Here is an 11,890-nt window from a genome sequence, read left to right on the forward strand (position 1 = left end):
GTCATGGAGGTGGACGAGACGGAGATTTTTGAGGCTTTGCAGTGCCTGAGGATGGGCAGGAAGGTAAAATGAAGAAGCTACAACCTGTGGAGGCACCTACAACTATGCAGAATGGCCCTACAATAAGGACTGCAGTTGTGGCATTTGGTGGCATGGAGGTCGACGAGAGCTCCTACGTGACCGCAACCCAAGAATAGTAACTGCAAAAGAATGCGAAACGTGCTACGCATCTGCAATGAGTCGGATGCCCGGCAAGCAAAACAAACAACGAAGCCACAATGGAACATAAAAGCCCAGCAAGCAAAACATTCAACGCAGCTCAGAATGCAAAAACAATCAACGAAGCCCAGCAAGCAAAACAATCAACGAAACGTGCTACGCACGCAGCAAAACAATCAACGACGAAACGTGAAACGGAACGTGACCTCATTGCATGCATGAACTCGTTGTAGAAACGGGCTATTTTGGACATCTACAGCTGCAATGTGACGTGGAAACGGCCAATTTCGGACTTCACTTTGATGCATCTACCCATCCCTCAAACGGAAGTTGTTCAGAGACGAGACATGCAAGCTGAAGGAGAAGAGCGGAAGACAATAGAAGAGTGGAGGAAGCTGCAGAACCACGAAGGCTGAAGGCACACAGCCTATAGAGGAAAGAAAAACATAGAGGGGAAGACTGTAGAAGAGCGGAGAATGGACGAGAGGTGCAGGCAATCACCTGAAGGAGAAGATGGCGCGGACGACACACACCAGGGACTTTGTAGCCTGGCGGGAACGCGGTGGAAGTAGTCGATTTGCATCATCGATGATGCGATTCTGTTTGTCTCGTAGCATCAAGGCACCATTTTGCCCGACTGGAGAGGCCAAATTCGCGTATGCTGCGGGGCTGAGGTTTGCTGGAAATGGGCACCGAAGAAGACTGGGAACATGGCCAACCTTGGCATATAATGGCAATGTATGGCATAATTGCCACCGTGGGAATAACCTCTTAGCAAGCTTATGTCTATCCCTTTTTCTATGATATCTAAGCCTATTGTGTAGCATTACGCTTAGGCCATGATCATTGTGCCTTTTTTATATGTTAGCCAAAATTTTGTACTCAAGACTTTTCTTTAGGTTTTGACCACCCCCTTCAAAAGAGCTCCAACATAAGCTAGGCGGCATGTTTAAAAAACTTCAAAAAAATTCATGCACTTACCATGTATTGATACAACTAACTTGCCAAAATATCTAGTATGCACCAAGCCTAATCCTATCCATTGTTCCTCCATTTTTTAAGCTAAGGAGCCTTCCCACTGAACGTGGCATTCATTATATTTTTCATAAAGTGGTCCTAACAAAAAAATTTGGTATCCATTTACACTATGATGTCCATTCTTTTGTCAGATTCTTTTCAACTAGTGTCAAATGATACTCATATTGGTTAGCTTCTATTTACTTTCAACCATTAAAATACTTAACAAAAATCTTAAGTAGTACCGTAGTCCCACGCTCAATCAAGACTTTATTTTCTATTTTAACTTGCATGCCCTAAAAAACTCCTTAAAGTACCTATTTCCTAGAGGTTAAATTTTCAAGCATCTTTTGACATGCCATTAAAAGATTTAACATAACTAGACCCTCCTAATAATGGACGCTCTTGTTGAAATCAGTCCTTTTCTTAAATGATATGGAATAGGCCTTAATACTAATGCGAAATTTGATTTTATGAGTGCGGAGATATACACAATGCGGGGGTCTTGTTGACTTTGCCTTGCCTTGTAGTGCTACTTCTGATATCCCCTCACGGATGTAGTCGCCACAGATCTTGAAAAGTTTGACGTCGTTGTGCAGATAGACGATACATATCAATCGAACCAATACGTACCAATCGATGCCGAAGAAGTTGCTGTGCCTTGAATGCGATACAGCAAACACCGCTGTTATTACATGACACAGATCTGTGAATCGTGCTGAAATAGTGCTTCGTAAAACCACTGCCGAAGTTTATCTGCAGGCGATTTATATGAAAGTAGACATAACTATCGTTGATAAACCTTGACTTTCAAGTTTCCGTTCTTCTTGTCAGACAACGCGCCAGTAAAAGGTGGACTCAGTCTGCAGAGATCTCAGCTCTAAGAAAAAATATGTACATAGAGCTTTCGATCTGCTATGCGCTCTCATTTCTCCAAAATAAATTATGAAGGCTTTGCTTGTAAGGCTCAAGCAATATCCTCCCGGCGCATTTTCACACCCCACGATTCTTTTGCAAATGACTCCGATTGCTGTCTTCGACGAAGGTTGCTCAGTTGCGCTTCCCATTGGAGCTTCCACGCGGCTGACACTTCAGGTCGACTGGTGTTCCGACGACCTCTCCTTGGGATGGTCATGTCTGAACCAAATCCCCTTCCCAACGCTTGGGCACAGAACGGGTGTAGCAGGCTATAGTCATACTCTGCACGTCGCTCCGGGTCCGACAAGATCTCGTAAGCTTGCTGCACTTCAATGAACTTACGAACCGATCCGCCCTTGTCAGCTGCAACGCAGACATCAGGATGGTAGAGCCGAGCCATCTTTCTGTAAGCGCTCTTGATCTCAGCTTGACTAACGTTCAGTTGTAGATCTAGAAAGGCATAAAGAGATGAGGCTTCAGATGTGCGAGGCAAGGTGTTGGTGAAAGCGGCACAAGTAACAGGCAAACGAAGCGGGAGCTGGGGAGGATGGAGGATGGGGCCGAAAGGGAGATGGTGAGGTAAAGCACTACGAGGGAGAGTGCTAAATGGTTGATGGGCGATTGAAGGAATAGAGCAACAAGGCGGCTCTGTGGAACGGTAAAGGGAGAGGCAAGGCATAACGAAAACAAGGTATTGTACGTGGGCGCAAATGCAAGATGGTGGAGTTGGGGGAGAGTAAACAAGCAAGATAGTGAAGGGGTCTAAAGGGGGGTGTGCGTTAGAAGTGGTGTATGAGGATGTGTCTCAAGGGATCTCGGATGAAATAAGATGTACAAATCGTTAAGAGAATGGCGTCTATATGGATGAGATGGGATGTACAAAGAGGGATTGGGAAGTCTCTCTCACAGAATATAAAGAAAGCAAGAACGTGTCCATTGGCAGCTTCCAAGGAAACCTCCTTGTTGAATTGTGATCACAATTCGATCATGACACGACGGTATAACTTAGGTGGCTCTTCAAGTGGCACCTTCCAAGGAAACCTCCTTGTTGATTTTATCACAATTCGATCATGACACGACGGTATAACTTAGGTGGCTCTTAAGTGTTGCCAATGTCCATCCAACGTACATCCAACCCCACCATCTTCTAGTACGAACTCTCTTCCATATCCTCGTCTTCCTTTAGTGCCTCAAGTGACCCCGCTTCCTTCTTGAAACACACCCTTGCTTCATTGCCCCCCCAAAAAAATACTCTTCTCCATCCTTGGACACTCAACCCACCCACGTCACCATCTTTGTCTCTACATCTCAATGCTCGTTTTTTATAACTCCTCTCCATTTTCAATTCCTAGAATCATCACACAAGCAACATCCTAGCTCTATGAGTACTCTCACGTGTTTCCTAGAAATGAAAAGTGAAACAATTGTATTATTTAAACATAGAGTGGAATGGAAATAACCAATTCAATAATATATATGTTACAATTCAGAATATCACGTTGCTACAATTCGAGGAGTTAGAATAGTAAATCCACAAAACCTATGTTGAATACTAGAAAAACTTCAAAACTTATATAAAATAGGGAAGGTGGAGATTTGTTTGACTCCTATTATTTAATCATAATCATTGTTAGTCTACAAATCATAATGGAAATGATGCTTTCACTTGCATGCTTCATAGAGGTGGCTAAATGAAAGTATTCCAAGCAAATCCTTATACCAGAGAAGGGCCATAAAAGAGATAAATTGTATATTTTATGTGCAAGAGTGTAAAAGGATAGAGACATATGTAAATAATGTCAACACATATGTTTATATATGCAAATAGATCACCACAAAAACAATATCTTTTATGTGGAAGAGTGTAAAGGATAGAGACATATGTTATACATTTCAATGTATGCATATAGATAACCAGATTTCTACATAGAGGTTCAATGGGGCTTCTTCTCACAACTTTATGAAACCAAAGACGTTCTTTCTTTGGAATTCAAGCCTCAATAATCTATATTCAACTCTTAACACTTGTGATTGTAACAAGATAATACGGCCTTATTTACATAGATCAATCACCTTTAAGGCTAGAGAATGCTTTATCAACACGAGATAAAAAGGATTTTGAATTATGTCCAAAATAGAAAAAATGAGAGAACATCAATTGAAATAAAATTTTAAAAAGAGAAGACACATGTAGCAAACAAGTTTTGAACTTGAAGTGTCGACAAGATCATTTACCCATGTTGACCACCTTTTTCGATAACAGTTTTTAATATGAGAGCTATTTGGAACATATGGTTCATATCTATGGCATGAAATGATCTCCTCAAGCTCAAAATCTTCCTCCTTGCCAACTAGGTTATGAATTAATGGGAAACCTAATCCCACACAGAAGATTGTATCTTCTAAACCAAGACAGATTCTTAAAAACATATAATGACAAATTTGTACACCTATATGAAATTTTTTTCCCTTTTGTACCCCCTTATGGTGGAAAGTGCTATTTTAAGGATCGGGGTCAAATGAAAGATTCCTTCTTGACGAGGTATGAAAAGAAATAAGTGAAAAATATGAGAGAATGTGGCTAAACAAATCTCAAATAAAGGAACTTGAGGTGTAGGACTTTGTCTTGAAAATGAAGATACTCATTTATTAGGTCAGTAATATACCTAATGTAACAAGTCCCAAATCCTTGGCACATTTCCCTTTGTTTAGGAATATATGGTCTATCCAAGGGTCTAACTTCTCCTTAAAGAATCTATGGTCTTAAGCACTCTACCTATGTTTGATATAATAGACTTCATGAATATTTGCAAAGCATGGGATTCCTTTGTAAGAAAACAATACAACGTCTATGCTCAACAGATAACAGGATCTCGTACGCAAGAGAGAAAATAGATAGTATGGAGAATCAAAATTTTGATTACTGTAAAACTGATACAATAGGTGGTGTTGCCTCCCAGCCGTGCGCTCTTGTGAAACAAGCTTCGATGGTGAGCTGAAAACAGTAGAAGATGGAGGTTGGATGCTAAGGAATCACGATTACTATAGCCAGTGATAAAATGGGCTTTACGGGATTGCTCTTATATAGCCACCACAAGTAGTCAGTTAGAGCCAATTGGGTGACCGACCCAATCCGCCCAAAACGACCGATTGGGGGTCGGTCCCAAAATAGACCACCGACCACACGATAGAATCGGTGTGCAAAATAGAGTAACTAACCTACAGGCACCGTTCGCCATCTGGGATTATCTAAGGCTCCAAACGGGCCCCGCAACCCAAGAGTGGGCTGCCCCGGGAAATGCTCTGTCTACCCTCAGCGGTCAGTCATGGGATGCCTTCCTGCACTTGCATGTAGCCCAGTTGGCGGTGTGCCAACTCTATCTGAAGCCATCCAGCCATCAGGCCACACATGGCCCCCATCTGGTGTCCAAACGAGGACCTACCAGATAACCGAGCTACTCAAATGCCTTCTCCTCATATGGGGAGCTTACAAGTAGAGTTAGCTAGTTCCCGCGTAGTTACACAAGAGTGGAGCATTGATATCTGACACCCCCCTCAATGTCCACCCACAAGTGAACTTACTTTTTCGGCCCAATGCCAAGTCGATGAAGATGCCTCTCCAGCAAGTCTCTTCCAAGAGCCTTCGTAAAGATGTCCGCAACATTCTCTGTAGTCAAACAGTACACCAAGTCGGCCTCTCTATCCATGATGAGCTCGCGTACAAAGTGATATTGAATCTCAATGTGTTTTGTGCGAGCGTGGAACACAGGGTTCTTTGCAATCGCCATGCAACTCTGATTGTCACATGATAACTGTGTAGGCTTGTTCTGCACTGCACCCATGTCCCTTAAAATCCTCCTCGACCACACTGCTTCGCAAGAAGCAAAGCATGCTGATTTGTACTCAGCCTCGGTAGAAGAAAGAGCAACTGTGGGTTGCTTCTTGTCAACCCATGACACAGCTCCAGATCCAAGTGAGAAACAATAACCTGTCACTAATCTCCTGCTGTCCACGTCTCCTACCCAATCCAAGCCACAGAATCCCAGTCAAGATGTTGCCCTTGGTATAGGTTATGCCATAATCAAGTGTGCCTTTAATGTATTTCAGCACTCGCATCCCAGCCCTCCAATGATTCTCCCGAGGCTTATTGAAAAACCTGCTTAGTACACCAGTCACAAAGCTGATGTCCGGTCGCATGTTGCACGAGTAAATCAAGCTGCCCACAAGTCCTCTGTACTTCGCTTCGTCCACCAATGGTGATGAATCCTCGTTTGAGAGCTTCACGTCAACCTCCATAGGGGTACCAACTGTCTTGCACTCAGCGATGCCAAATGCCTTCAGTATCTCTCCAGCATACTTCATCTATGAAATGAAGATCTGTTTCGGCTCTTGCTAAACTTCAATCCCCAAACAGAAATGCATCAGGTCTGTCATTTCAAACTCTCTTCCTAGCAAATGCTTTGTCTGCGAGATCTTCTCTTCATGGTTCCCTGTTATGACAAGGTCGTCCACATAAAGGACCACGATCATACACCTGCCTCCTCTGAAGATATATAAATTTGCATCAGATGGGCTCCTGCTAAACCCGTTTTGCTAAAAGTAGGCATCAATTCACTGGTACCATGCTCGTGGGGCTTGTTTCAGCTCGTAAAGTGCCTTCTTCAGTTTACAGACTTTACCTTCTGAACCGGGGATCACAAAACCTGGTGGTTGTTCCACGTATACCTCCTCCTTGAGATCTCCATTCAGAAAGGTGGATTTTACATCCATCTGAAAAACGAGCCAACTTCCCTGGGCAGCTAAAGCCAAAACACTGTGAATTATGGTTAGTCGGGCTATGGGAGCAAAAGTATCCTGATAATCAAAACCATGTACCTGTGCGAATCCTTTTGCCACGAGCCGAGCCTTGTACTTATCCAACGTGCCGTTGGACTTATACTTGGTCTTGTACACCCACTTAGTGCCGATTACCTTGCATTTTGGTGGTCGATCCACAAGGTCCCAAGTGTTATTCTTCATTATGGAGCCATACTCCAACTGCATAGCCTCCATCCACCTATCATCACCCTGTGCCTCTTCAAGACACTTGGGTTCTTCAGCACGGATCACCTCTGTCATCAAAGCGTAGTTGACCAAGCGTTCTCGCGCCCTTCTTTGCTCCTCTAATCTTTTGGACTGGCGGTGTTCGGATGGTTCCTCCTCAATGGCTGGACGTTCTCTGCCATCCAAAAGCTACTTTACCCACTTTGGGAATGGCTGTTGCTGTTGTGATTCTGTAGGCTCTTCTTCCTCTTCTTTATCTTGAATCCTCCCAAGCACCGTTGGGGGAGTTCGGTTTGCTGTTGGTGGTTGTACTAGATGGATATCCTGGTCCTGGTTGTCTGGGAAGGAAGCATCCTCCTCCAATTGATGCGGCTGTTCTGAGAAGACCACATCACGACTTACAATTACCTTCTTGATAACAGGGTTATAGAGACGGTGACCCTTCGCCTCTTCACTGTAGCCCAAGAAAATACACTTCTCGCTCTTCGGTTCCCATTTGGTCTTGTTAGCATCAGGGACATGCACAAAACAGTCACATCCAAAAACTTTGAAATGTGCAGCTAAAGGTTTCTTACCAAAAAAGGCCTGCAGTGGAGTTCACAGCCTTCGTGTAGCTACAATTCATATTGTAAACTGCCGTGTTATATGCTTCAACACAAAAAGTCTTTGGCAAATATTGCCCTTTCATCATAATCCTGCCCATTTCGCAGATGACGCGCATCTTGCATTTTGCTACTCCATTTTGGTATGATGTTTGTGGCGGGGGTTTCTGCCTCTTGATCCCCACTTTTGCAGTAACTTTCAAATTCACTTGATGTGAACTCTCCACCTCTGTCTGATCTCAACTTCTTCACCTTCCTCCTCGACCATTACATGCCATTCCTTGAACTTAGTAAAAGCCTCGTCTTTAGTCTTCAGGAAGTATATCCATATCCTTCTACTGTAGTCATCAATTAGCGTCATGAAGTAGTAGGAACCACCCAAAGCTTCTGTCTCCATCTTTCCACAGAGGTCCGTGTGAACGAGCTCTAGAGGAGCCTTTGCCCTACTAGCCTCTTTAGGAAAGGGATGCCGATGCTGCTTGCCCATCATGCAAGCTTCACATACATCGGGCAGATCTGCAATTTTTGGTAGGTCTGCAATCATTCCACTTTTATCCATCTCCTTTTAAGAACTAAGGTTTAGATGACCAAACCTCTCATGCCATAGCTTAGTGTTCTTCACATCGGCTTGAGCACTAAAAGGTGAGAGTTTGTAGATGTTGCGCCATGTACCTTTACCAACGACCTTCCCTTAAAGATCTAAAATCTGTGCGCCATTCTTATCGAATTGAACTTTGAGGTCCCGATCCGTGATTGCAGAAACCGACAACAAGTTCCCCTTAATATCTGGCACATAAAGAACATCGGACAACTATTTTACAACTCCATCTGACTTGAGAGCAATCGTACCTTTTCCTTTTGTTGGACATTTTGCATCATTGCCGACTGCTACCAAGATGTGATTCCCTACGGGCTGTAGAGAGGTATACCAATCATTTCGACTGGTCATGTGGCATGATGCACCACTGTCAATAATCCACGATTCATCCACAGGTACATGAACTGCCTCCATGCAAATCTCCTCAATTGCTATGAATAGCTTTACTGGTACTGCCTGCGCGCTGTTGCTGGACTCTTTCTTTACTCCGTTCTCATCTACAATCTTCTTTCGGCACTCATCCTGCTTGTGCCCTACCTTGTTGCAATAGAAGCACTTGATCTTCTTTCTCTTTTTATCATTAGAAGAAGATGGGTTACGAGAGTCCTTACCCTTACCTTTCTTTGATCCAGTGTAGAAAGCCGAATCTTCTCCAATCCTCATCTTTTGATGCATCTCCTCCTCCAGAAGCATTGCACTGAAATCCTCAAAGTTGAGGGATGGATTTCTGTTTTGCATATTCAGCGCCGTAACAAGACCGTCATACTTTAGTGGGAGAATCCGTATGCACCTCCGTGCTAGATTCTCGCTGGTGATGGTGATGCCAATTGCAGTCATTTGATCACGTAGATTCTTCACCCTGGTGATGAACTTCTCTACCGTTTCAGACTCAGACAGTTTCTCATTCACAAGTTGAGTCTCTAGATTCTAAATCCGTGTCTGATTCGTGGTCTCGTACTGATTTTTCAAGATTGTCCATGTCTCCTCCACTGTGGTGACATGTTGAATTAATGCCATGACAGAATCACTTACACTGCAGATAATAGAACATAGTGCATCTGCATTTCTTCTTGTCCATGCAAGAATCTCATCCGTAGTTGGTACTATTTGTTGTGCTGCATTGGTCGGATTCAGTCTCAGAACCGGTTTCAGGTCCACCCCAATAGCAGTATCCCAAAGCTCGTATGCCCTTAGGATGGTCTTCATCTTGAACTTCTGGAGTGGATAGGTAGTGCCGTCCAACTTTTCGCTTTCGCCGAACGGTGGGATTCGCAGTCTTGCGGGCTGGGCCATCTCTCACAATCTGTTCGCAAACAGAAACACACTACCAAATCTTCTTGCTAGAGTCCAAGCTCTCATACCATGTAAGAAAACAATACAATGCCTATGCTCAACAGATAACAGGATCTCTACGCAAGAGAGAAAACAGATAGTATGGAGAATCAAAAATTTGATTACTATAAAACTGATACAATAGATGGAGTTGCCTCCCAGCTATGCGCTCCTGTGAAAGAAACTTTGATGGTGAGCTGGAAACAATAGAAGATGGAGGCTGGATGCTAAGGAATCAAGGTTGCTGTAGCCCGTGATGAAATTGGCTTCACAGGCTTGCTCTTATATAGCCACCACAAGTAGTCGGTTAGAGCCAATTGGGTGACCGACCCAGTTTGCCCGAAACGGCCGACTGGGGGTCGGTCCCAAAATAGACCACGGACCACACGATAGAACCGATGCGCAAAATAGAGCAACTGACCTACGAACGTCATTTGGCCCAGAGCCATTCGAGATCAATCTGAGGCTCCAAACGGGCCCCGCAACCCAAGAGTGGGCTACCCCGAGAAATGCTCCATCTACCCTTAGTGAGGTCAGTCATGGGATGCCTTCCTGCACTTGCATGTAGCCTAGTTGGCGGTGTGCCAACTCTATCTAAAGCCTTCTAGCCATTAGGCCACACATGGCCCGCATCTGGTGTCCAAACCAAGACCTATCGGATAACCGAGCTACTCAAATGCCTTCTCCTCATATGGGGGGCTTACAAGTAGAGTTAGCTGGTTCCCGCATAGTTACACAAGAGTGGAGCATTGATATCTAACATCCTTCGCATTTTATTGGCAACCAATGCCTATTTAAAGAAGACTCACATCTCATGGTGGTCAAGGATAAATCTATGGCTAGGATCTCATGCTAGCAAGGGTTCCCAAGGGTGTGAGGGTCACAGAAATGGGATAGACAAAACACATATCACATGCTCTACATCATATGGTGACCAGAGGTGATTTACATAACATATTCTTTTTGGAGTACTACTCCAGGCAGAGAGCCTCAAAATTTGACCAAGTGATGATAAACAAAAAATTGCTTAAAAAGCATAGTCTTCATAGGAGGCCTCATCTTGTGGAGGCACATCAACTGAAAGTAGATTGGCAGTTTCTGACTTTGTAGTTGCTTCCTCTTTGGCTTTACAATACTTTTCATGGTGATTGTTTTTGCCACAATGTTTGCAAGGATTGATCTTGAAGCAATCTTTTGAGAGGTGATTAGTCTTCCCACAATGTTTGTAAGGTGAAAACTTGCCCTTTTGTGTTTTTATGGCATAGGCTGTGTCATTGCCTCTCCGGAGTTCCATGTGCCTTTCTTCTTCTTGAAGAGTAGTAATAAGACCTTCAAGAGTAGGATTAGGAAGATTTTTCAAAGTGGTAACAACATGATCATAATCTTCAGGCATACTTTTGAGCAACACTGCCATTGCATCATCTGTAGTGATTGGAGAGTTGATAGAAGCAAGTTGAGTCATGAGACTCTGCATATAATTGACATGGGCAGCCAAAGGAGTGCCACTAGCCATCTTAAATTCAAAGAAAGCAATCTTAAGTGACAATTTTGAGATGTGAGAGCTAGCACCAAAAATAATGTCAAGCTTCTGCCAAGCTTCAGAAGGAGACTCTAAATCAAAAATGTGATGAATATAGTCATCTCCTAAGCCAAGAGCAATGATGCCATAGGCTTTCTCCTCTCTAGCAGGATCTCTTGCCGAGCGTGTCGGAGCTGAGGATTCTCCAGCATTAGAGGCTGTTGAAGAAGAAGTTGAAGCAAGTTTGACAAGCCCCCAGAGGTTTTCCCTCATCAATGCAAACTTAACCTTCATCTGCCATGTGTGAAAGCCTTTACCATTAAACTTATCCATATTCATGAAGGTAGCCATGAGAGGGTCTGACCTAGAATGGGCAGTGTCTACTCTCTTACAAGGCTAGAGAGAGTTAAAAAACTTCAAGGTACGAGCATTTAGTGTAGCAAAGACTTGTAACCGCAAGGAGGGGCAAAATGTTGCGAAGGGTCGCCCTGTAGATACTGAGAAAACTGACTGGTTTTTCGTCTGTTGCGCCTCCATCTCTTGACCAACAAATGAGCTCAGATTTCAACAACAGCTTGTCCTCAATGTTGTCCAGCATGGGCTCAGAGGAATTTGCAGATAGATAAGTATAGAGGCAGCATT

The 11,890-nt window shown here is 43.7% G+C and overlaps 1 protein-coding gene across 1 annotated transcript; it reads right to left on the minus strand.

Annotated features, from left to right (window-relative positions):
• Positions 1–1,722: 1,722 nt before the first annotated feature.
• On the minus strand, positions 1,723–3,022 carry LOC147904702 (chaperone protein dnaJ 20, chloroplastic-like). Its single transcript, XM_087397287.1, has one exon. It carries the CDS (start codon positions 2,831–2,833, stop codon positions 2,204–2,206), a length of 630 nt encoding a protein of 209 aa, XP_087253413.1. The 5' UTR covers positions 2,834–3,022; the 3' UTR covers positions 1,723–2,203.
• Between the last annotated feature and the right edge of the window lie 8,868 nt (positions 3,023–11,890).

This window comes from Dipteris shenzhenensis, chromosome 2 (genome assembly GCF_047967505.1).
Source record: "Dipteris shenzhenensis isolate YYH24624 ecotype China chromosome 2, Dip_SZ_1.0, whole genome shotgun sequence".
NCBI lineage: Eukaryota > Viridiplantae > Streptophyta > Polypodiopsida > Gleicheniales > Dipteridaceae > Dipteris > Dipteris shenzhenensis.

Bases quoted from the DNA above. Each gene is read 5' to 3' on its own strand.
- LOC147904702 (XM_087397287.1), bottom strand. From the start codon at position 2,833: ATGCCTTGCCTCTCCCTTTACCGTTCCACAGAGCCGCCTTGTTGCTCT.